At 38.6% G+C, this 25,432-nt stretch overlaps 1 protein-coding gene across 2 annotated transcripts in view; it reads right to left on the reverse strand.

Annotated features, from left to right (window-relative positions):
- The window catches only part of LOC128660597 (collagen alpha-1(XV) chain), a 674,535-nt gene that overhangs the window by 13,545 nt on the left and 635,558 nt on the right, over window positions 1-25,432 (reverse strand). For both annotated transcript variants that reach the window (XM_053714523.1, XM_053714522.1), the window contains exons 40-41: window positions 18,398-18,583; window positions 8,925-9,040 (exon numbers count right to left, since the gene is read on the reverse strand). In XM_053714523.1, coding sequence (XP_053570498.1) covers window positions 8,925-9,040; window positions 18,398-18,583 — 302 coding nt within the window. The remainder of the gene's footprint in view (window positions 1-8,924; window positions 9,041-18,397; window positions 18,584-25,432) is intronic.

A 25,432-nucleotide genomic window follows, 5' to 3' on the forward strand; every position in this document is an offset into this window, starting at 1 on the left:
CAGGGCGAGATTTCATATACGGCGCAGGCTTCAGCGCAAGCGCTGCAACACGCGCCGCCCATAATTTCACCTTGCACATCAGGCTATTATATATATGGCGCTGGCAGTTCATAAAGTGCCGTAAGTCTGATAAACTAGATGTTCAGAAATTAGCGTAAATACAAATTTCTGGAGTCACCAGTGACTTAACGGCACTTTAGAAACTGCCGGCGCCCTAAGAAAAGTAAAATAAAAAGATAAAATCTCCCATAAACATCTAACACGCCTCCCAAAAGTAAGCCCGACACTTAAAACCCCTATATCCGCCATCAAACTAATAAACGTATTAACCCCTAAACCGACAACCCCCCCACAATGTAATAAGCCTATTTAAACTATTAACCCATAAATCCACCATCAAACCAAGTATTAAGACCTAGACCGCCAAAGCCCACAACGCAATAAACCTATCAAAGTATTAACCCCTAAACCGCCAAAGCCCACAACGCTAATAATTAAATTACTAAACCCCCTAACCTAACACCCCCTAACCTAATACCCACTAAATTAACCCAAATTACAAAATACTAAAGTTACTATTAAAATAAAAAAAATCTAACACTACTTTAAAAATAAACTAAGCATAAAATAAAGGGACAGTCTAGTCAAAATTAAAATTCTGGTGTAGACCGTCCCTTTAAACTAAAAATACATAAAATAAAAAAATCTAAGATTACAGAAAATAAAAAACAAAATGATCAAATTTTAAAAATGTATACCTAATCCCTATGAAAATAAAAAAGCCACCCCAAAATAAAAACACCCCTTACTCTAAGAATAAACTACCAGTTTACCAGTTTCCTGCAAAATGCCCTTATAAGGGCTTTTTGCAGGACATTGCCCCAAGATAATCAGCTTTTACATTAAAAATACACAAAGTCCCCCCTAACAGTAAAACCCCCCACCCACCAAACCCCCCAAAATAAAAAACCTAACACTAAAAAACCTAAACTACCCATTGCCCTGAAAAGGGCATTTGTTGGGCATTGCCCTTAAAAGGGCATTTAGCTCTTTTACAATATGCCCACCCTAATCTAAATAAATAAAAAAAAAAAATTTTTTTAAAAAAACCCTAAGTCTAACCCCCAGGTTCGTACTCACCATTCCTGAAGTCCGGCGGAGAAGGTCCTGTTTCATGCGGTGAAGTCTTCATCCAATCGGCGACCTCTTGTTTCTTCTTCCAGGAACAGTCCGGCGTGGAGCGGAGGGGGGAGCTGAAGACCGATAACCGTGGAGCTGAAGACTGGTGACCCTGGAACTATAGACAAGCGATCCTGGAACTGAAGACCGGCGACCCTTGTGCAGGCTTGTGCGGGCGAAATGGTTGCGTTGAGCTCCATACTGAACCGAAAACAAGCATTGCTTTGACGTGCTCGTGCACAATTTCCCCATAGACATAAATGGGGAGAGCTGGCAAAAAAAAGCATAACACCTGCAATCGCGGAAGCAAAAGCTCCGTAACGCAGCCCCATTGATGTCTATGGGGAAATAAAAAGTTACGTTTAAACCTAACACCTTAACATAAACCCTGAGTCTAAACACCCCTAATCTGCTGCCCCCGACATCGCTGCCACCTACATACAGTTATTAACCCCTAATCTGTCGCCCCCGATATCGCCGCCACCTACATACAGTTATTAACCCCTAATCTGCTGCCCCCGATATCGCCACCACCTTCATAAAACTATTAACCCCTAATCTGCCGCTCCCGATGTCGCTGCCACTATACTAAAGTTATTAACCCCTAAACCTCTGGCCTCCCACATCACTACCTAACCTAACCCTAACGTAACCCTAACCCTAACGTAACCCTAAGCCTAACACCCCCTAACTTTAACATAATTAAAATACAGCTAAACTAAAGTTACAATTATTAACTAAATAATACCTATTTTAAACTAAATACAAACTTACCTGTGAAATAAAACCTAAGCTAGCTACAATATAACTAATAGTTATATTGTAGCTAGCTTAGGTTTTATTTTTACTTCACAGGTAAGATTGTATTTATTTTAACTAGGTAGACTAGTTAGTAAATAGTTATTAACTATTTACTAACTACCTAGTTAAAATAAATACAAACTTACCTGTGAAATAAAACCTAACCTGCCTTACACTAAAACCTAACATTACAAAAAATAAACACTAAAATTACTAAAAATAAAAATAATAACTAAATTACATAAACCCACCCCCCACTAAATTACAAAAAAATAAGAAAAAAATTATCAAAAATAAAAAAGAATTACACCTAATCTAATAGCCCTATCAAAATAAAAAAAAACCTAGCCTACAATAAACTACCAATGGCCCTTAAAAGGGCCTTTTGTGGGGCATTGCCCCAAAGATATCAGCTTTTTAACTGTAAAAAACAAAAAACAACCAACCCCCCAAATAAAATAGCTATCTAAAAAAACCTAAGCTCCCCATTGCCCTAAAAAGGGCATTTGTATGGGCATTGCCTTTAAAATGGCATTTAGCTCTTTTACATGCCCAGACCCTAAACTAAAAATAAAACCCACCCAAAAAACCTAACACTAACCCCAGACGATCCACTTACAGTTCTTGAAGTCCCGCTTGAAGGATCCATCCAGCCGGCGAAGTCCTCATCCAGGCGGCAAGAAGTCTTCATCCGGGCGGCCTCTTCCATCTTTATCCAGCCGGCCAGTTCCTCATTCAGGCGGCAAGAAGTCTTCATCCAGATGGCATCTTCTATCTTCATCCATCCGGCGCGGAGCGGGTCCATCCTGAAGACATCCGGCATGGAGCATCCTCTTCATACGGTCTCCGCCGTACACTGGAACTTCAATGCAAGTGACATCATCCAAGATGGCATCCCTTGCATTCCTATTGGCTGAAATATTTAAATCAGCCAATAGGATTAGAGCTGCTGATTGGAACAGCCAATAGGATTTTAGCAGCTCTAATCCTATTGGCTGATTGAAATATTTCAGCCAATTGAAATGCAAGGGATGCCATGTTGGATGACGTCACTTGCACTGAAGTTCCAGTGTACGCTGGAGACCGTATGAAGAGGATGCTCCACGCCGGATGTCTTCAAGATAGACCCGCTCCGCGCCGGATGGATGAAGATAGAAGATGAAGACTTCTTGCCGCATGGATGAGGACTTCTTGTCGCATGGATGATGACTTTGCAGGCTGGATGGATCCTTCAAGCGGGACTTCAAGAACTGTAAGTGGATCGTCGGGGGTTAGTGTTAGGTTTTTTTAAGGGTTTTTTGGGTGGGTTTTATTTTTAGTTTAGGGTCTGGGCATGTAAAAGATCTAAATGCCCTTTAAAGGGCAATGCCCATACAAATGCCTTTTTCAGAGAAATGGGGAGCTTAGGTTTTTTTAGATAGTTATTTTATTTGGTGGGTTTTACTGTTGGGGGGGGTATTTGTATTTATTTTACAGGTAAAAGAGCTGTTATCTTTGGGGCAATGCCCCACAAAAGGCCCTTTTAATGGCCATTGGTAGTTTATTGTAGGCTAGGGTTTTTTTATTTTGGGGGGGCTTTTTTATTTTGATAGGGCTATTAGATTAGGTGTAATTCTTTTTTATTTTTGATAATTTGTTTCTTATTTTTCGTAATTTAGTGTTTTTTTTGTAATTTAGTTATTTTATTTTTTGTAATTACTTTTTGCAATTTTTAGAGTAGTGTTAGGATTTTTTAAATGTGTGGTTTAGTTTAATTTAATTAGTTTAATTGTAGTTTAATAATTGTCTTAGTTTAATTGTTAGTTTAAAATTAATTTATTTAATTTGACAGGTAAGTTTTAATTTAAGATAGGGAAATTGTAATTTTAATATAAAGTTAGGGGGACTTTCGGTTTAGGGGTTAATAGTTTAAGTATATTTCATTGTGGGGGCTTGCGGTTTAGGAGTTAATAGGTTTATTATAGCGGCGGTGTGGGCGGATGGCAGATTAGGGATTAATTATATTTAAATAGTGTTTGTGATGCGGGAGGGCGGCGGTTTAGGGGTTAATAGGTTTATTATAGTGGCGGCGATGTTGGGAGCGGTGGAATAGGGGTTAATACATTTTAATAGTGGCAGCGATGTCCAGAGTGGCAGATTAGGGGTTAATAAATGTATTATAGTGTTTGCGATGCAGGAGAGCCTCAGTTTAGGGGTTAATAGGTAGTTTATGGGTGTTAGTGTACTTTTTAACACTTTAGTTTTGAGTTTTATGGTACAGCTTTGTAACGTAAAACTCATAACTACTGACTTTAGATGGCAGTACGGATCTTGTGGTTATAGAGTGTACCGCTCACTTTTTGGCCTCCCAGGCAAACTCGTAATACCGGCACTATGGGAATCCCATTGAAAAAGGACTTTTTAAAAAGTGCGGTACAGACGTTGCGTGACAGGCAAAAAGGTGTGCGGTATACCTATACCGACAAGATTCGTAATAACAGCGTTAGGGAAAATTAAGCGTTATGGGCCATAACGCTGCTTTTTCACTCATAACGCCAAACTCGTCATCTAGCTCTTTATTAGTTATTGCGGTGGGGGTTGGTGGTTGACACGTAGCTAGATATTGCGCACGTGTTAGGTGTTAGTTTATTTTTTCAGGCAGTTTCAGGGGTTATGGTGCTCCCATACTCAGTGCAAGGCCTGCTGCGGCTGCCTTAGTATGGCGAGGTGAAAATGGAGTAAGATTTCTCCATTTTCGCCATGTAAATCCTTCCGCTGAATATTGTATAACGATTTGCGATGCAGTCCCATGTTAGCTTATGGGAGTAAAAATTGCGGACGACGGGTGAAATATACACGCGTAACTTGTATGCTACGCCATACATGTAATACCAAAATCGCGTAAAAACCGGCGTCGCCGCATATGTAATGGGGCCCTCAGTGTTTAATATCCCTTTAAAGGAACACTAAAGTCAAAATTAAAATTATTCAGACAGAGCATGTAGTTTTAACAAATTTTTTCAATTTACTTCCAAAATTTGCTAGTTTTTTATATGCATACTTTCTGATAAACCAGCTCCTTCTGATCACATGCTCAAGCTCAGTGTATTTGTATACTAGACTGTGATTGGTTGATGGCCGTCACATGATGCAGGGGGCCTGCAAATTGGGATTTTTATTTTTTATTTTTTTATTACGCACTTGTTAATTAATACAATTCTACTGTATTTATTGGTCCTTTAAATGAGCCCTCCTGAAGGGGAGAACAGGAGGTGGATGTTACCCTGCAAAATTACCTAAATCTGCCCCTGTGAGACTGGATATTTTTAGAAAATATATTATTTGTGTGTTTAATATCTATAAGTTAGCATGTGACCCTTAAGGCTTCTAAAATATTGAACTTTGGCCCTATTTTGTTAGTTATTTGGCCCTCATTGTTCTAAATATTTGTTTTTTTGCTAGTGCTTTTTGCAGCCTTTAAAAGTGCTACAAATAAGTATTAAACTAAACTAGTTACCATGTAAGTATAAGTAATTGATTAGTTCAAAGAGATAAAACAATAAAACTTTTCATTATATCATTTTGAAAACGTTCACAATCCAAATTCATTATAATTATAGCCAAATTTTGAGGGCAATTTTTTACCTATTGAATTCCACAGCTAAAAGCGCATAAAAAACCAACAAACAACACTTTTCAAATTATTATCAGACTAGTGGGAAATCCTGCCCAGAGGGCAGTCTATTGTGGGGACGGAACCACGAACCATCCTGCCATTTTCGAAAGGGCAGTCTATTGTGGTGACGGAACCACCCTGCCATTTTCGGAAGGGCAGTCTATTGTGGTGACGGAACCACACTGCCATTTTCAGAATCCACCTGGATGCAGCTTACACTGCATCCAGGGGGATTCTTTCACCACCCTGCCATTTTTGGAATCCCCCTGGATGCAGTTTATGCTGCATCCAGGTGGATTCTGAAAAAAGCAGGGTGGTGAAAGAATACATTCAGGTGGATTCTTTCACCCCTCTCTTTTGCTCTCTCTCTCCCCTCTCTTTTGCTCTCCCTCCCCCCTCTTTTGCGCTCTCTCCCCCCCTCTTTTGCACTCTCTCTCCCCCTCTCTTTTGATCTCTCTCCCCCTCTCTTTTGCTCTCTCCCCCCTTCTTTTTTGCTCTCTCTCCCCCCTCTCTTTTGCTCTCTGTCCCCTCTCTCTTTTGCTCTCCCTCTCCCCTCTCTTTTGCTCTCTCTCTCTCTCCACTCTCTTTTGCTCTCTCTCCCCTCTCATTTGCTCTCTCTCCCCCCTCTCTTTTGCTCTCTCTCTCCCCTCTCATTTGCTCTCTCGCTCCCCTCTCATTTGCTCTCTCTCTCCCCTCTCATTTGCTCTCTCTCCCCTCTCATTTGCTCTCTCTCCCCTCTCAGTCTGTGTTGTTAATAAAAAAATCAAAGTACAGAAAAAAATAAACAAATAAAACCTAATCCCTATGAAAATAAAAAGCCCCCCCAAATAAAAACACCCCCTAATCTAATGATAAACTACCAATAGCCCTTAAAAGGGCTTTATGTAGGGCATAGCCCTAAGTTAAACAGCTCTTTAGCAGTTACCAAAATAGGATTTCAGTAGCTCTCATCCTATTGGCTGATTTGAATTTAAAGACTCAAATCAGCCAATAGGAATTCAAGGGACGCCATCTTTAATCGCGTACCTTGAATTCACTATTCAGTGTACGGCGGCGATCGTACAAAGAGGATCCTCCACGCTCCATGGCTCCGTGGTTGCCGGTCTTCAGTTCCAGGGTCGCCGGTCTTCAGCTCTGTGGTCATCGGTCATCGGTCTTCAGCTCCGCCCTCTGCTCTACGCTGGATCGTTCCTGGAAGAAGAAAGAAGAGGTCGCTGCTTGGAAAAAGACTTTACCGCCTGGAACAGGACCTTCTCCGCCGTACTTTAGGAATGGTGAGTACCAACCTCAGGGTTAGACTTTTTTTTTTAAGGTTTTTTTGGGGGGGTTTGTTTTATTTAGATTAGGGATGGGCAGTAAAAGAGCTAAATGCCCTTTTAAGGGCAATGCCCAAACAAATGCCCTTTTCAGGGAAATGGGTAGTTTAGGATTTTTAGTGTTAGGTTCTTTTATTTTGGGTGGTTTGGTGGGTGGGGGGGTTTACTGTTAGGGGGGGCTTTGTGTATTTTTAATGTAAAAGAGCTGTTTATCTTGGGGCAATGCCCTGCAAAAAGCCCTTTTAAGGGCTACTGGTAGTTTATTCTTAGAGTAGGGGGTGTTTTTATTTGGGGGGGGGGGGGCTTTATTATTTTCATAGGGATTAGGTATAATTTTGTAAACTTTGGTAATTTGGTTTATTATTTTCTGTAATGTTAGCCTTTTTTTATTTTTTTTATAATCTTAGCTTTTTTTGTAACTTTAGTATTTTTTAGTTTAGTTAATTTGTGTTAATTTATGGGGTGTTAGGTTAGGGGGTGTTAGGTTAGGGGGCTTAGTAATTTAATTAGTTATTTGCGTTGTGGGTGTTGGTGGTTTAAGGGGTTAATAGGTTAATTAGGTTTATTGCGATGTGGGTGTTTTGCAGTTTAGGGGTTAATGGTTTATTGCAATGTGAGGGTTTTGCAGTTTAGGGGTCAATAGGGTAAATAGGTTTATTTCAATGTGGGGGGTTTGAGGTTTAGGGGTTAATAGGTTAATTATGTTTATTGCGATGTGGGGATTTTGCGGTTTAGGGGTTAATACGGTAATTAGGTTTATTGCGATGTGGGTGTTTTGCGGTTTAGGGGTTAATAGGGTAATTAGGTTTATTGCGATGTGGGTGGTTGATGGTTAAGGGATTAAGGGGTTAATTACTTTATTATTTTGCGATGTGTGGGTTTGCAGTGTATGTGTTAATACTTCGTGAGGGAGGTTAGTTTTTTTTTTGTTATACTTCATGCGGGCGGTGTTTTTTGTTTTTTTTGTAATGCTCCGTTTGCCTTCACTGCATCCCGGTGGATTCCGAAAATGGCAGGGTGGTGAAAGAATCCACCTTCCAGGTGAATTATTTTGGCTGCGCATGCAGCTAACATTCTGTTGGCTGCCTCGCGCTGCCAACATTCCATTGAGGATGCATGCGCAACTGCCGACGGCTACGGACATTACAAACGCAATTATAGTATAGATACCCCACAAATGTATCATATAGAACACTGGTTTGCCCATGTGCAAAAAACAATTATTACCCAGAGCCTTAATGAATGACGTTAAGCAATTACACCAAATACAAACACTTCCTGACTGATTCATTAAACACATATTTTGAAGCCCTTTTACAATATTAAAAGTTAGCAAAATTGATACCCCGAACAAACACACAAGCCCATCATACAGATAATGGCTCTGTGCAAAAACCATATAGTGACATACACACATCTTTATGGTTTTGGAGCAAAAGAGGTTAATTATACAGTATCTGTGTCATCTGTTAGCCCTTCAACCTGTGATGTAATTGCCAAAATTGCGATTTTTGTAGTTGATCAGCACAACTATATTTTTTTACGATATAACAATATTTACAAGTTAAAAAAAAACTTTCATGATTTAAATAGGGAATGTAATTTTAAACAACTTCCCAATTTCTCTTGGTATTCTTAGTTGAAAGCTAAACCTAGGAGGTTCATATGCTAATTTCTTAGACTTTGAAGACTGCCTCTAATCTGAATGCATTTTGACCACTAGAGGGCATCAGTTCATGTGTTTCTTATAGATAAAATTGAGCTCATGCACGTGAAGCAGGAATGTAAAGCTTATGAGCCGGCCCATTTTTGGTTCAGAACCTGGGTAGCGCTTTCCGATTGGTGGCAAAATGTAGCTTATGAAAGCACCACAAGGATAAAAAAAAAGTCCTTTAATTTTAATGCAATCTGTAAAAAAATAAAAATAATAATCCTGGCTTTGTTGAAATAATGATCACTAAAATATTACTTACCAGGTAGAGTCAGTCATTACATTTCTGCCATCAAATGAGTAAATTGGAATCTGAGCATTATATTGTCCCCCATTGCCAGAAAATATAGACTCCCAGTTATTGAAAAGAACTTCACCCTAAGAAAAAAAATATATAACAATCACATAGGTTTGATGAGCAACATAAATATGAACAAGTTTAGTTCAGTGCTAATGGAATAAACCTATTTTAAAATTTGTTTTAAAATGACATTATTTATAGATTATGAAAGGTATAAATGTTGTATATTATATTGTGCTGAAGAGTTAAAGAGTGGCTTTTAAAATCTTTTTTTTTTATGAAACATAAGTGATCTTACCCTAAAGAGATATTACATATTCTGTCTAATATCGCCACAAGAGGATGACTTTGTATACACTGTTCAACAATTTTTATTCTGTGAAAAACTGAGCACGGTGTACAGTTACTACTACCTGATTGTTGTAACTGAGCACGGTGTACAGTTACTACTACCTGATTGGTTGTAACTGAGCACGGTGTACAGTTACTGCTGCCTGATTGGTTGGAAAAGGTAAACAATGTTATAAAATTTAGTGGCCTAGATTTGGAGTTCGGCGGTAGCCGTCAAAACCAGCGTTAGAGGCTCCTAACGCTGGTTTTGGCCGCCCGCTGGTATTTGGAGTCAGTGATTAAAGGGTCTAACGCTCACTTTTCAGCCGCGACTTTTCTATACCGCAGATCCCCCTACGCCATTTGCGTAGCCTATCTTTTCAATGGGATCTTTCTAACGCTGGTATTTAGAGTCGTTTCTGAAGTGAGCGTTAGAGCTCTAACGACAAGATTCCAGCCGCCTGAAAATAGCAGGAGTTAAGAGCTTTCTGGCTAACGCCGGTTTATAAAGCTCTTAACTACTGTACCCTAAAGTACACTAACACCCATAAACTACCTATGTACCCCTAAACCGAGGTCCCCCCACATCGGCGCCACTCGATTTAAATTTTTAACCCCTAATCTGCCGACCGCCACCTACGTTATACTTATGTACCCCTAATCTGCTGCCCCTAACCCCGCCGACCCCTTTATTATATTTCTTAACCCCTAACTTGCCCCCCACAACGTCGCCGCCAGCTACTTAAAATAATTAACCCCTAATCTTCCGACCGCAAATCGCCGCCACCTACGTTATCCCTATGTACCCCTAATCTGCTGCCCCTAACATCGCCGACCCCTATATTATATTTATTAACCCCTAATCTGCCCCCCTCAACGTCGCCGACACCTGCCTACACTTATTAACCCCTAATCTGCCGAGCAGACCTGAGCGCTACTATAATAAATGTATTAACCCCTAATCCGCCTCACTAACCCTATAATAAATAGTATTAACCCCTAATCTGCCCTCCCTAACATCGCCGACACCTAACTTCAATTATTAACCCCTAATCTGCCGACCGGAGCTCACCGCTATTCTAATAAATGTATTAACCCCTAAAGCTAAGTCTAACCCTAACACCCCCCTAAGTTAAATATAATTTTTATCTAACGAAATAAATTAACTCTTATTAAATAAATTATTCCTATTTAAAGCTAAATACTTACCTGTAAAATAAATCCTAATATAGCTACAATATAAATTATAATTATATTATAGCTATTTTAGGATTTATATTTATTTTACAGGCAACTTGGTAATTATTTTAACCAGGTACAATAGCTATTAAATAGTTAAGAACTATTTAATAGTTACCTAGTTAAAATAATAACAAATTTACCTGTAAAATAAATCCTAACCTAAGATATAATTAAACCTAACACTAGACTATCAATAAAATAATTAAATAAACTACCTACAATTACCTACAATTAACCTAACACTACACTATCAATAAATTAATTAAACACAATTCCTACAAATAAATACAATTAAATAAACTAGCTAAAGTACAAAAAATAAAAAAGAACTAAGTTACAGAAAATAAAAAAATATTTACAAACATAAGAAAAATATTACAACAATTTTAAACTAATTACACCTACTCTAAGCCCCCTAATAAAATAACAAAGCCCCCCAAAATAAAAAATTCCCTACCCTATTCTAAATTAAAAAAGTTACAAGCTCTTTTACCTTACCAGCCCTGAACAGGGCCCTTTGCGGGGCATGCCCCAAGAATTTCAGCTCTTTTGCCTGTAAAAGAATAAATACAATACCCCCCCCCCAACATTACAACCCACCACCCACATACCCCTAATCTAACCCAAACCCCCCTTAAATAAACCTAACACTAAGCCCCTGAAGATCTTCCTACCTTGTCTTCACCATACCAGGTTCACCGATCCGTCTTGAAGAGCTCCTCCGATGTCCTGATCCAAGCCCAAGCGGGGGCTGAAGAGGTCCATGATCCGGTCAAAGTCTTCATCCAAGCGGGGCAGAAGAGGATCTTCCATCCGATTGAAGTCATCATCCAGGCGGCATCTTCTATGGTCTTCCATCCGGAGCGAAGCGGCAGGATCCTGAAGACCTCCAGCGCGGAACATCCATCCGGACCGACGACTGAACGACGAATGACTGTTCCTTTAAGGGACGTCATCCAAGATGGCGTCCCTCGAATTCCGATTGGCTGATAGGATTCTATAAGCCAATCGGAATTAAGGTAGGAATTTTCTGATTGGCTGATGGAATCAGCCAATCAGAATCAAGTTCAATCCGATTGGCTGATCCAATCAGCCAATCAGATTGAGCTCGCATTCTATTGGCTGTTCCGATCAGCCAATAGAATGCGAGCTCAATCTGATTGGCTGATTGGATCGGCCAATCGGATTGAACTAGATTCTGATTGGCTGATTCCATCAGCCAATCAGAAAATTCCTACCTTAATTCCGATTGGCTGATAGAATCCTATCAGCCAATCGGAATTCGAGGGACGCCATCTTGGATGACGTCCCTTAAAGGAACAGTCATTCGTCGTTCAGTCGTCGGTCCGGATGGATGTTCCGCGCTGGAGGTCTTCAGGATCCTGCCGCTTCGCTCCGGATGGAAGACCATAGAAGATGCCGCCTGGATGATGACTTCAATCGGATGGAAGATCCTCTTCTGCCCCGCTTGGATGAAGACTTTGACCGGATCATGGACCTCTTCAGCCCCCGCTTGGGCTTGGATCAGGACATCGGAGGAGCTCTTCAGGACGGATCGGTGAACCTGGTATGGTGAAGACAAGGTAGGAAGATCTTCAGGGGCTTAGTGTTAGGTTTATTTAAGGGGGGTTTGGGTTAGATTAGGGGTATGTGGGTGGTGGGTTGTAATGTTGGGGGGGGGTATTGTATTTATTCTTTTACAGGCAAAAGAGCTGAAATTCTTGGGGCATGCCCCGCAAAGGGCCCTGTTCAGGGCTGGTAAGGTAAAAGAGCTTGTAACTTTTTTAATTTAGAATAGGGTAGGGAATTTTTTATTTTGGGGGGCTTTGTTATTTTATTAGGGGGCTTAGAGTAGGTGTAATTAGTTTAAAATTGTTGTAATATTTTTCTTATGTTTGTAAATATTTTTTTATTTTCTGTAACTTAGTTCTTTTTTATTTTTTGTACTTTAGCTAGTTTATTTAATTGTATTTATTTGTAGGAATTGTGTTTAATTAATTTATTGATAGTGTAGTGTTAGGTTAATTGTAGGTAATTGTAGGTAGTTTATTTAATTATTTTATTGATAGTCTAGTGTTAGGTTTAATTATATCTTAGGTTAGGATTTATTTTACAGGTAAATTTGTTATTATTTTAACTAGGTAACTATTAAATAGTTCTTAACTATTTAATAGCTATTGTACCTGGTTAAAATAATTACCAAGTTGCCTGTAAAATAAATATAAATCCTAAAATAGCTATAATATAATTATAATTTATATTGTAGCTATATTAGGATTTATTTTACAGGTAAGTATTTAGCTTTAAATAGGAATAATTTATTTAATAAGAGTTAATTTATTTAGTTAGATAAAAATTATATTTAACTTAGGGGGGTGTTAGTGTTAGGGTTAGACTTAGCTTTAGGGGTTAATACATTTATTAGAATAGCGGTGAGCTCCGGTCGGCAGATTAGGGGTTAATAATTGAAGTTAGGTGTCGGCGATGTTAGGGAGGGCAGATTAGGGGTTAATACTATTTATGATAGGGTTAGTGAGGCGGGTTAGGGGTTCATAACTTTATTATAGTAGCGCTCAGGTCCGCTCGGCAGATTAGGGGTTAATAAGTGTAGGCAGGTGTCGGCGACGTTGAGGGGGGCAGATTAGGGGTTAATAAATATAATATAGGGGTCGGCGATGTTAGGGCAGCAGATTAGGGGTACATAGGGATAACGTAGGTGGCGGCGGTTTACGGAGCGGCAGATTAGGGGTTAAAAAAATATGCAGGGGTCAGCGATAGCGGGGGCGGCAGATTAGGGGTTAATAAGTGTAAGGGTAGGGGTGTTTAGACTCGGGGTACATGTTAGAGTGTTAGGTGCAGACGTAGGAAGTGTTCCCCCATAGGAAACAATGGGGCTGCGTTAGGAGCTGAACGCTGCTTTTTTGCAGGTGTTAGGTTTTTTTTCAGCTCAAACAGTCCCATTGTTTCCTATGGGAGAATCGTGCACGAGCACGTTTTGGAGGCCGGCCGCGTCCGTAAGCAACTCTGGTATCGAGAGTTGCATTTGCGGTAAAAATGCTCTACGCTCCTTTTTTGGAGCCTAACGCAGCATTTGTTTGAACTCTCGATACCAGAGTTAATTTTATGGTGCGGCCAGAAAAAAGCCTGCGGAGCGTTAACAGCCCTTTTACCGCCGAACTCCAAATCTAGGCCAGTGTGTGGAACTATGATTTGACTGTCAATTAGTCCATTTCTAAATTTCATCCCATCACTGCAGAGGGTAATCACACTATGTTATCTAGATGTCTCTAGATTTTATACATCTATTTCATAAATTACTTTTTTTCAGGTATCAAGTAGGCTTCAAATGCATTAGATATAGCTGTAATATCTTCAACCTTCTTCACAGTGGAAGAGTTTTAGACACTCAGTACACCATTGGCTAACACCAGAGGGTCGTAAACACTATGATAATCTATAATAACCACAAGGAAAAGGGCAGTGTCCAGCCTTTGTATAGACATGTAGGTTTTTGTAATCATATTACAATAATATGCCTGGCAACTAGGTGTAGCATCATAACAAGGAAAATGGCGCTCTCATCTTCAGATGAAGAAGAGTCACCGATGCTGAAGTAATTTATAGCAGTAAGGAAGGAAGTGATTTGATATGCTAAATTTACATTGTTATGTTAAATGTGCTATAATAAGTCCAAGCCATGCCAACCAGATTTATGGGTAATGTGCAATGTCATTAGTCTGAGTGACAAAATTAAAAGTATTTCCTTAAAGGGACAGTCTAGTCCAAAACAAACTTTCATTATTCAGATAGAGCATGTAATTTTAAACAATTTTACAATTTACTTCTATCACCAATTTTGCTTTGTTCTCTTGGTATTCTTAGTTGAAAGCTAAATTTAGGAGGTTCATATGATAATTTCTAAGCCCTTGAAGGCCGCCTCTTAGTTCAGGGCAGTTTGACAGTTTTTCACCACTAGAGGGTGTTAGTTCATGTGTGTCATATAGATAACACTGTGCTCACGCACGTGAAGTTCCTAGGAGCCCGCACTAGTTTGCTAAAATGCAAGTCTGTCAAATGAACTGAAATAAGGGGCAGTTTGCAGAGGCTTAGATACAAGGTAATCACAGAGGTAAAAAGTGTATTAATATAACTGTGTTGGTTATGCAAAACTAGGGAATGGGTAGTAAAGGGATTATTTATCTTCTAAAACAATAAAAATTCTGGTGCAGACTGTCCCTTTAAATTAGACTTTTGAAAAGTGACTCTAGACTAAGGTTGTACTCTGGTGAGTAGATGAAATCCCTGGGACTCTTCGGGAAAGAGTGTATTGAGTGTGGACATTTCAGTATTGTGGAAGCCATTCACGAATCTCTGCTTTTATTTAGACTTAAAGGGACAGTCTACACCAGAATTGTTATTATTTTAAAAGATAGATAATCCCTTTATTACCCATTCCCCAGTTTTGCATAACCAACACAGTTATATTAATATACTTTTAACCTCTGTGATTATCTTGTATCTAAGCCTCTGCAAACTGCCCCTTTATTTCAGTTCTTTTGACAGACTTGCAGTTTAGCCAATCAGTGATGGCTCCCAGGTAACTTCACGTGCATGAGCACAGTGTTATCTATATGAAACACATGAACTAACACCCTCTAGTGGTGAAAACCCTGTTAAAATGCATTCTTAAGAGGCGGCCTTCAAGGTCTAAGAAATTAGCATATGAACCTCCTAGGTTAAGCTTTCAACTAAGAATACCAAGAGAACAAAGCAAAATTGATGATAAAAGTAAATTGGAAAATTGTTTAAAATTACATGCCCTATCTGAATCATGAAAGTTTATTTTGGACTAGACTGTCCCTTTAAAGACGTGAGTTTCTGAAGCCAATGGACTTCTTCATTCCAGCCTAGTTTCATTGATAAAACAACAGTAAATAAATGCATATCATGATGTGTTTAGACCAAAGCTACTTATCTTACCTGTGATGCTTCCTCCGGAAGCATAAACCCCACAAATATTAAACTATAAGTAACACATGATTAATTTGGCAATTACAATAATCTGTGTACCATGTGATTTTTATGTTTTTTAGGCTCCAAAAGAGACCCTACTATTCTATAAAAATTAGGTCACTCTCCAAGTGGCTATCATGTGATCATCATGGCAACAGCAATTGCCTGATAGATCCATAACCCTACAAAACAAAATAATGGAGATGGAGCAGTCTCTCATGTGAAAATAAAATCCCTCTCTTTCAAATGAGTAGACCTGTGTCTCTCCAGTGGTGAGGGGATATCATATACTAAAATTCCAAAGCATTCATACTAAAGAAGACCCTATTACCCAAATGTATATGTGATAACTGATAATACTCCTTATTTGAAAGAAGGTAGCACTCCAAATGTAGTGTTTCATGTCCCTGTGGCTGTCATAGGATTGTCAATGCATTAATGATCACCTGGCAGTAAGCACACGACACAGAGCTGTCAGAGCTTATAGATTTCTCTGTATAATGCAAGCAGGAAGTATCCTGTTACTTGGGAGAAGAATATGAATGTAAAATATGTGACATTTTATAGAAGATCTCTGTATAGTGACTTATTAGTGCAAGCATTTTTTGCTTTGTTATACAGGGCTAATGACATGAATACATTGTTAAAAATTACACAGTCAAAAATAACTTGTTTGCATTCTGTATGGCCACATTTGCTATTTTAAAGAATTTCTGCAGACAATGTTTTTTAAACTGTATTATCTGTTGTAACCAACAATATGTGATTTGTTTGTTGCATAAAAAGCACATACAATGATAATTACAGAGCCTTCAAGATGAAAAATCTGCTCCAGTACAGCAGATGAGATAAAGCTCACGACTAACAGAGTTAAAGGGACACTCAGGTTAAATTACATTTTCATGATTCAGATACAGCATGTAATTTTAAACAACTTTCCAATTTACTTCCATTAAAAAAAATGGGCACAGTCTTTTATATGTACAATTTTTGAGGCACCAGATCCTACTGAGCATGTGCAAGAATTCACAGACTATACGTATATGCATTTATTGGCTGATTGCTATCACATGGTACAAGGGGAGTGGAAATATACATAACTTTGAAATTTGTTATAAAAAAATCTACTACTAATTTGAAGTTCAGACTAAGTCCTATTGCATTGTCTTGTTATCTTGCACTTGTTGATTATGCAGATCTAATGTGTTGACTGATCCGTTAAGGTCAAAATTTTCATCCATTTTTTTTCTTTTTGGTGTGTTTAAAATATGCTGTATCAAATGCAGTATTGGCAGACAGTGGCAATACCGTGAATCAGAATAACAGATCAGTAAAATAACATATTCCATGGAACAGCTAGAGAGAAAACAAAATATATTTTTTTATGGACAGTGTTTACCTTTTTTTTTTTTATATAGAAAATGTATGCTTCTCTGTGTTATTTGTAATTGCCTATTCAAATGACTGTTTTGCATTATATTGCTTCACATCTGTCACATCCCAGAGTACTCTACAACTTAAAGGGGTAGTCTAGTCAAAATTAAACTTACATGTTTCAGATAGAGCATGCAATTTTAAGCAATGTTATAATTTACTCCTATTATCACATTTTCTTCGTTCTCTTGGTATCTTTATTTGAAAGAGCATGAATGTAAGCTTAGGAGCCGGCCCATTTTTGGTTCAGCACCCTTGGTAGCGCTTGCTGATTGGTGGCTACATTTAGACATTAATCAGCAAGCGCTACCCAGGTGTTGAACCAAAAATGTTTATCTCCTAAGCTTACAGTCCTGCTCTTTCAAACAAAGATACCAAGAGAACAAAGAAAAATTGATATTAGGGGGTAGATTTAATATAGTGCGAGCGGACATGATACAAAGTAGCGTATCATGTCCGTGCACATCGTTAAATGACGACAGCATACGCTGTCGTCATTTATCATTGCACCAGCAGTTCTTGTGAACTGTTGGTGCAATGCCGCCCCCTGCAGATTCGCGGCCAATCGGCTGCTAGCAGAGGGTGTCAATCAACCCGGTCGTATCCGATCGGACTTATTTCTGTCCGCAGCCTCAGAGCAGGCGGACAAATTATAGAGCAGCGTCTTTAGACCGCTGCTTCATAACGTCTGTTTCCGGCGAGCCTGAAGACTTGCGCGGAAACAGAGCCATCAAGCTCCATATGGAGCGAGATAAATCGGCCCCTAGGAGTAAAATAGAAAGTTGCTTAACATTGTATGAATAATGAAAGTTTAATTTTGACTACCATATGTGGATATCAGTTTTCTGTGTAAATAACATTTCTGGAAATAGTTGAAAAAAATCCATTTTCATAAATCAAGCATTGACAAAATTAATTTAAACTGCGTAAAGTAATCAGTTTAATTTCTCTTAACGTTCTGGGCTTCAATTCAACATATTGTTATCTTGCTTTGGGGGTGAGCCATATCGATAGGCATTAAATACGTTCTTACTTAATTTTGATATTGTAAATTATGTTGATTTTATTGAAAAATAAATACAGGGTATCTATATTTTATGATTTTTAAATTACAATAAACAACTCTTACTTTTTTTTGTAAAATTGTGCTTTGTCCCACGCTCCCTAAAAAAGCAAAAAAAGCTAAATATGTAACCTGCAGATGCTGCAAATCAAATAGCTGATTTAGGCATTTTGCAGCGTTTTGAACTAGGTTACAGATTTTACTTTGTACAACACCTAGGGAACGTGCTACAAAGCACAATTTATACACAAAACCAACAAGTATATTATGTGCCTTTGAAATTCAACTCTTCTACATTCAATATACCTGTATCTTGGCATATTTTTAGCCAGTTTAATACATATGTATTTACCTTTAGGTTCACAATAGGGAGGTTATATCTGTCTACTTTTCTCACAACGCTTTGCAGATCTTGTAGATGAGTAGATAGGAAGGCTCGATACGTGGATGTGAGACCGACGGCTTGGGCTTGCTGGAAGCATTGTAAATCAGCTCGAACATCACCAGTGAAGGGAGAATTTAAAGCCACAAGATGAAGCTATACAAAAAAAAAGACATAATAAGAAATCTGCTGTTTTAGAAAAAATACAGTAAAAAGAAAAAAGTCTGAGTGTCATATCGGTTATGGTGAAATTGCTATAAATTCTATATGAAACAACAAAAGGCTAGATTACAAGTGGCGCGCTAGATATTTTTTCGCTCTTGCGCTAACACCGCTGAAAGTACATTGTTTTTTTTAAAAAAATTTTTAATTATTTTATTTTATGAAAATTCTGGAAAATACAATACATGACACCAGACCCGGCCTAGGGGTTACAGAGTGCAGCCAGGAATGGATGAGAGTGCCATAATTTTTCAACATATTATTATAATGTTTCAACATATTATTCAAACATAGCAACAGTCATAATTCCTAACAGGGAGAGTTGGGGAAGTAGGATAAGGGATCAGAATCGGTGGAAACATCCGTAGACTTTTAAAGAGATGGTCAACGTACTAACTTCAAAGGTTATTCCTGCAAACCTAGGGATAGTGTATATGGAAATAAGGGTCGGAAGAATGGTAGGATATATGTGATTAGGATCGAGTGACAATGCGTTAGTGCTAATGCTCTCCTGTTGTGGGGGGGGGGGGGGCTATTACAAGGTATCACCAGTTAGGGCGTCATCTAGGAGTGCAAGGGCTACTTAGTATGGAAGACATTGTGGCTCCAGAGCTAATTGGAAGAGTCACAGTCCGTCCTGATTCTCTCAGGTCAGGGGGTAAGTTAATCTTCCAGGGGCTGAAAGTTTTAGATTTCATAAGAGTCTCCCAGGGCTCCCAAATCTGGGCATAAGCGTTCATTTGGTTCTTGACCAGATACACCCCTCCCACCCAGGACATACTTGAAAACGAGAGAAATCTCAATGTATCCTTCCTGGTAAAATATTTTATAAATAAATAAATAGATCTGAGGTATTCAACTACCTCAAGTACACTTCTCCATCTCGGAGGTTGAGATTTCTTCCAATTTCTGGCTATTAGGAGTTTTGTGGAGAGAAGAATTCAAATCAGCAGACACTGACTTTGAGGGGGAATTGTGGGTCTGCCTATATGGAGTATACCCATGGAGGGGAGTGTGACACTCGGGAGGCCCAGGTTGCTACAGAGATGTCTCGTCTTAGCCCAGTAGGTCTCGAGTAGAGGGCAATCCCACCAAATATGTGTTCAAATCTTACAATAATCCACAGCACCAAATGTAATGAATACATTTTAGAAATGTATTTAGGTACAAACAAATGCGTGTAGGGCTGCCTCTCCCTCTGCATCCCCTCCAGCACATCCCTGATATTGCAGGGTTGAATTTCTGCAGTTTGGTTGGCACCAGGTGCCATCGGGTCAGAAGTTTAATGAAGAGTTTGTACATCATTACACAGTGTATGGTTGTCCTGGTATCAGATATTGCACGTAACCATTGTTGTAATGAATGCTCTTTTCCCCTTTCACGCTCCCACGCTAGAGTATGAGGGGTTTCGAAGGAAGAATTCTCACCTAAGAGGCATTGATAGTGGGAGGACAGGGGTTTATGAAGCTGAAGATTGGCTGTCCATCTGTTTTCCCAGATTGTTATATCTCTGAGTGTTTCTGGGAGGAAGCCCCAAGCCCGCAATAGGGATCTTAGTCTGGTTAGGTCAAAGTGAAGTTTAGGGGGGAGCTCCCTCCTCGCTATCAGGTCCGACTGGCTCAGCAAGCTATCATTGTGATAGAAGTCACCAATTGTTTGTAATTGTGAGGTTCTCCAAGTCCCGACGGAGAAGTTGGGGAGAGTTAAAAGAATGAAAGTACATTTTTAACATGGGTGAGTTAGTGCTGTATTACATTTTGAAAGTAAAAAGTTAGCACGCGAGTGAAACCCGATGCATGCTAACTTAAGGACTCCGGATATGGTGACAGTGTTAACGTCTTCTCCCCTTAGGCTTCAATGGAACACTTATCTTCGCTCACGCGCTCACCTAACACCGCGTTAGACCAACTAAACTAAACCCGAAGTGAGTCATTAATATTCCACATTCCAATGTTCTTCAAATAGAAGAAAATTTTCTTTTTATTTTTTTTAATATATATTTCTATATATATCTGATGATTTTTCTGTAATATATATATTTGTTACGAGTAAAGTAAGAAATCTGGGTAATCCTAGGTTTACCCAGGTAAAACGGACATTACTAGAGTGACCATATTGCCGCTTTAAAAAGGGACACATATGAAAAATACATATGTCAGGGTTCTTATAATGGTACTTATTCAAAACATTTTGTTGAACAGCAAAACGGTGGCACAAATTATACTAAAATGGCCCTAGATCAATACCTTGTGTTGGCTACTAAAAAAAAAATACAGTTTTTATAGGTAAATAAAAACAAACCAAAAAACAAGGCTCTTTTTCTGTTTAAATGAAGTTATAGCAAAAATGCTAAAAATGTTTTGAGGAAGTTTTAGTCTGAAATGCCTGGATAAATATATATATATATGTTGCGGGTAAAGTAAGTAACTGGGTAATCCTAGCATTACCTAGGTAAACCTGACATTACCCAAGCGGCTGTCGCTAAAGCCCGATGTAACATAATAAATTTCAGAGTGCATCGAGTCACTGCATCAAACATATATACGATGCACCGCAATTCACACATCTTCACTATCTTTTTTTCCTACACCTGGAGGGTTCAAGTTGGGGACGCCCAAGGTCCACTTGGAGTGGATGCCAGAGGATCGTCGGGGCACCTTCCTTGAACCCCCCTAGGGAGAGGCAAAACATTTTTTGGAGATGGGGGAATTACATTACATTGGGCTTTACCCACAGCCGCTTGGGTAATGTCAGGTTTACCGGATTTCCGACTTTACCCGTAACAACCATATATATATTGCTGGAGATATTGAGCAGGTATTTATTTTCTCGTCTTTTCTATTCTGATTGTTTAACCACTTGACTACTTAACTGAAGATAGGATAAAGATTCTGCACTTTACAAGCTTTTCAAAATGAATGGAACATCTGCTGCTTTTAGGTACAAATGTCACATAAGAGCAAAGGATTCCCAATGAATCACTGCAAATGTTTTAGAGACACCAAGCAAAGGTTGCTGTTAGTGTTTGTGTCTGTTTCTGGTTTTTCTTTTTAATGACAGAGCTCACATAGATTATCTTTATTCATTCTCTTCATGCAAATTCCAAGCACAGACTCACAAGTAGCTTGTTAAGGATATAAGAATAGATACTAGGTGTCACAAAATGGAGTCATGCTCTCAGGATATAAATACTGTATGGTTTTTCATATAATGTGTGCATGTCCTTGCTAACAAACAAAGAATATTGTGAACAGGATGCAAAATATAATCAACTGTGGCAAGTGCCTTTGGTGCTGTTGTGTGCAGATATATAAATGTTTGATCTTCATACTATTAAACATGTAGAGCTCTCTTTTAGCACTGTAAAAATACCTCTGTGAAAGAAAGAGCACAGCTCAAAAAGCAGTTAGTGTAAAGTGAATACAAATAATTTTAATCTGATTTGGGATACAAATGTACTGAAAGATATTTTATCTCATTGGAGAAGATAAATAATTGATCACTTTTTAGCAACTGTTTTGTATCTAAACACTATAATAGAATCATTACATTTTAAAGGGACACAGAATGTATAAACAAAACATAGTGGTTTTTTTTTAATATAAATGGGAATATACATGTAGCTGAAAACTCTGTATTTACAGGTACATATGTCACATTCTAAAGTTCTTGTCTGTCTGCTACACACAAATTCATATGAGTTAAAGGAACATGCTACCGAAATGCTGAATTAAAATTTTCTCAGCAGCCAAATCCTACTGTAAAGGACTTAAACCATCCAATTAGGATGCTAGTCCCAGGACATGCACAAACTACACAGACATTTGTAATCATAAGTACAAAATACAAAACGGAATTGGTTTATCATAAAATGGGCTAAACATGGGCGTGCCATGGGGGTGTTTGGAATTGTATCTCAAATCCAAGCACAATTATCTTAACATTCCCAACCTACAATGGCAAGGTAGTGAAAAAAAGGCCTTAATAGAAAAACATATGCAGAAAGTTTTAAATTGTGCCCCCTGTTCTCTTTACCCAAAAAAGTTTCCCTTTCCGGCAAGCTCTATTACTTTCTACCTTTTTTAAGATAATTCCACAAGGGCAGCCCCTGGGAGAAAAACCACGTCTGATCCAGGAAAGTTTAGACCACGAGTCCCTGTTCATCTCCAACCCTATTCACTGCTTTCTGGTGTTTCACCTCTCCTGTGTAACTCTCTTTTGATATTGTGAATTGAGCATATGATTATAAGCTGTTAAATAAGTCCTGCATTTATTGTAATGTTATCGCCAATATCTTATTTCTAATGTCTTGTTAATTGCCATGTGATGTTCAGTCCTTATCAATACTTGCTATTTTTCTTACATTTCCGAACTGCTGTGATACCTAAGTATCTAACTCTAAGGGGCGCTGTGTCACAACCAATAGATTATAGTAATAAAGGTAGCCCTCAGTTTACGCCGGGGTTAGGTTCCAGAAGGAATGGTTGTAAATAGAAACCGTTGTAAATTGAAACCCAGTTTATAGTGTAAGTCAATGGGAAGTGAGGGAGTTAGGTTCCAGGCCCCTCTCAAAATTGTCATAAGTAACACCTAATACATTATTTTTAAAGCTTTGAAATTAAGACTTTAAATGCTAAACAGCATTATAAACCTAATAAAATAATCACACAACACAGACTTTACTTGCATTTTTCTGCAAACAGTTCTTTCTCTGCATTCCAATCTGGACTGATTTATAGACAGGAAGATCTTGTTCCTTTGAAATCTGCTCGATAGCTCAGGTCTGGTTAAACTGATTAATTTCAGCTTGCTTGGCTTTGCTGCAACACAAGCGGACAGCTCCACCTACTGGCTATTTTAATAAATGTGCTGCTTCTCAATGCTTTTCAATAGCAGTCACATGACTGGAAAAAAAGGTTGTTATTCTGAAACGGTGTAAATTGAACCGTTGTAAAACGAGGGCCACCTGTACATATTTGATTACTAACCAGTTGTAATATATCTGTATCAAATTAATGTATTAATACATATGCCAATCTGTGTTCATATGATATATGACAGCTGTTTATGAACAATAAAACCATATAAAATAGTAGAATCATAAAATTATAAAAATATATCTTATCTGAGTCCTTATAAGAGACTTATATCACAAGTCCAGGTATTTCAGAATAATCCAGGTGTGTTCATCTGTAGTTATAATTCCAAGAGTGGAACCATAAGGGACAAACTTGAAAAAATGCAGGCAGCTCCTCTCATAGAAAACGACAACAACCAGGTATCTGTGAGAAAACAATCACAAAGAAGAGGTCGCCTCCTAGTGCAATACTGAGATGGTGGTGAAATATGACAAATCTTGTGTTGTATTTATACTCACAAAAGGAGCAACACCATGTGTGCTAATTGACGCAAGCTGGGAACTCACAGTGACCCAGCGACACTGATCCTGCGATAGGAGGTCAGGATACAGGGATTCCAGGTGGTAGGATTGGTAAATCAAGCTCAGCGTTCCATATAATACAACATATATTTTATTAAAAATAGTATTTAAAAGACAATGGGTATTTGTATATTTCACTACCATCTCAGTATTGCACTAGGAGGCGCCCTCTTCTTTGTGATTGTTTTTTCTTAAATTTATAGCTGTCATATGCCATAGCTTCAACCTCCTCCAAATGTAACTGTTTATTTTAACTTATCTCACCCTGACCTGACCAGAATCTAACTTTCCAAATGGCCTTTTAAATTGTCTTTGACTTAGTAATCAACTAATTTAGTGGACCCGGCTGACTGCCTGGCCTATATATTTAACAATAGCTTGGGGTGTGCATTGCACTGGGGGTGTGTTGCTTGGGCAGTGTGCATTGTTACAATAGCATATGTTCACATTTTTTAAGTGAACATTTTATAAGTGAGGCGATTAAGATAAGAATTATGCAAGAATTCAACAAAGATTGGACAAGGGACAAGACACTAGGCAAGTACTCTTGTAATATTTTGTTTTATGTATCTCACTGTTTCCCTTTTTGCAAAAGGTTCCATATCATTATGTTCCTTTTAACTACCTCTTGTCTGTTTAATAAACTCTACCTTTCATTTACTCCTTTTCCCTCACCAGCTACTACATTCATCAGCCCATCCCTTTTATCATCACCTCACTTCTGCTCTTATGAACTTCATATATTACAAAATTCTCTCTCTCCCTCATGCTCTACATTCCAAAGACACTGTCAATACTGCAAATCCGTATCTCATCTTATGCCACTCTCCCTCTTACTCATACTAACTGCTGGTGATATATCCCCCAATCCTAGTCCCCCACAACTTCCTAAACTCACCCACCTATATATGCAGAAAAAATATTGTTGAGATTATCTTAGGTAGACCCACCTATATATGCCTTGCCTTCTACCTAAAAACTAGAACTTTGGAAACCTTATCCAAGTTCCTCTTGTAACTAAAACAAACACCCCCTTCACTTGTGCACTCTGGAACTCTTGCTCTGTGTGGAACAAGTTCACTTCTATCCATGACCTTTTCATTTCGCACTTCCTCAACCTTCTGGCTCTCACAGAAACCTGGCTCTCTCCCTCAGACACAGCTTTCCCTACTGCACTGTCACTATTTCCAGAGCTCAGCCACAGCCCGAGCTCTGGAAATAGGCAAGGAGGTGATGTAGGTATTTTACTTTCCTCTTGTTGCACCTTTCAACAAATATAACCCATCTCTTCCCTCACATTTTCTTCCTTCACAACTCACATGATTTGCTTATTCTCTCCTCTC

This window comes from Bombina bombina, chromosome 5, assembly GCF_027579735.1.
Source record: "Bombina bombina isolate aBomBom1 chromosome 5, aBomBom1.pri, whole genome shotgun sequence".
Classification (NCBI taxonomy): Eukaryota; Metazoa; Chordata; class Amphibia; order Anura; family Bombinatoridae; genus Bombina; species Bombina bombina.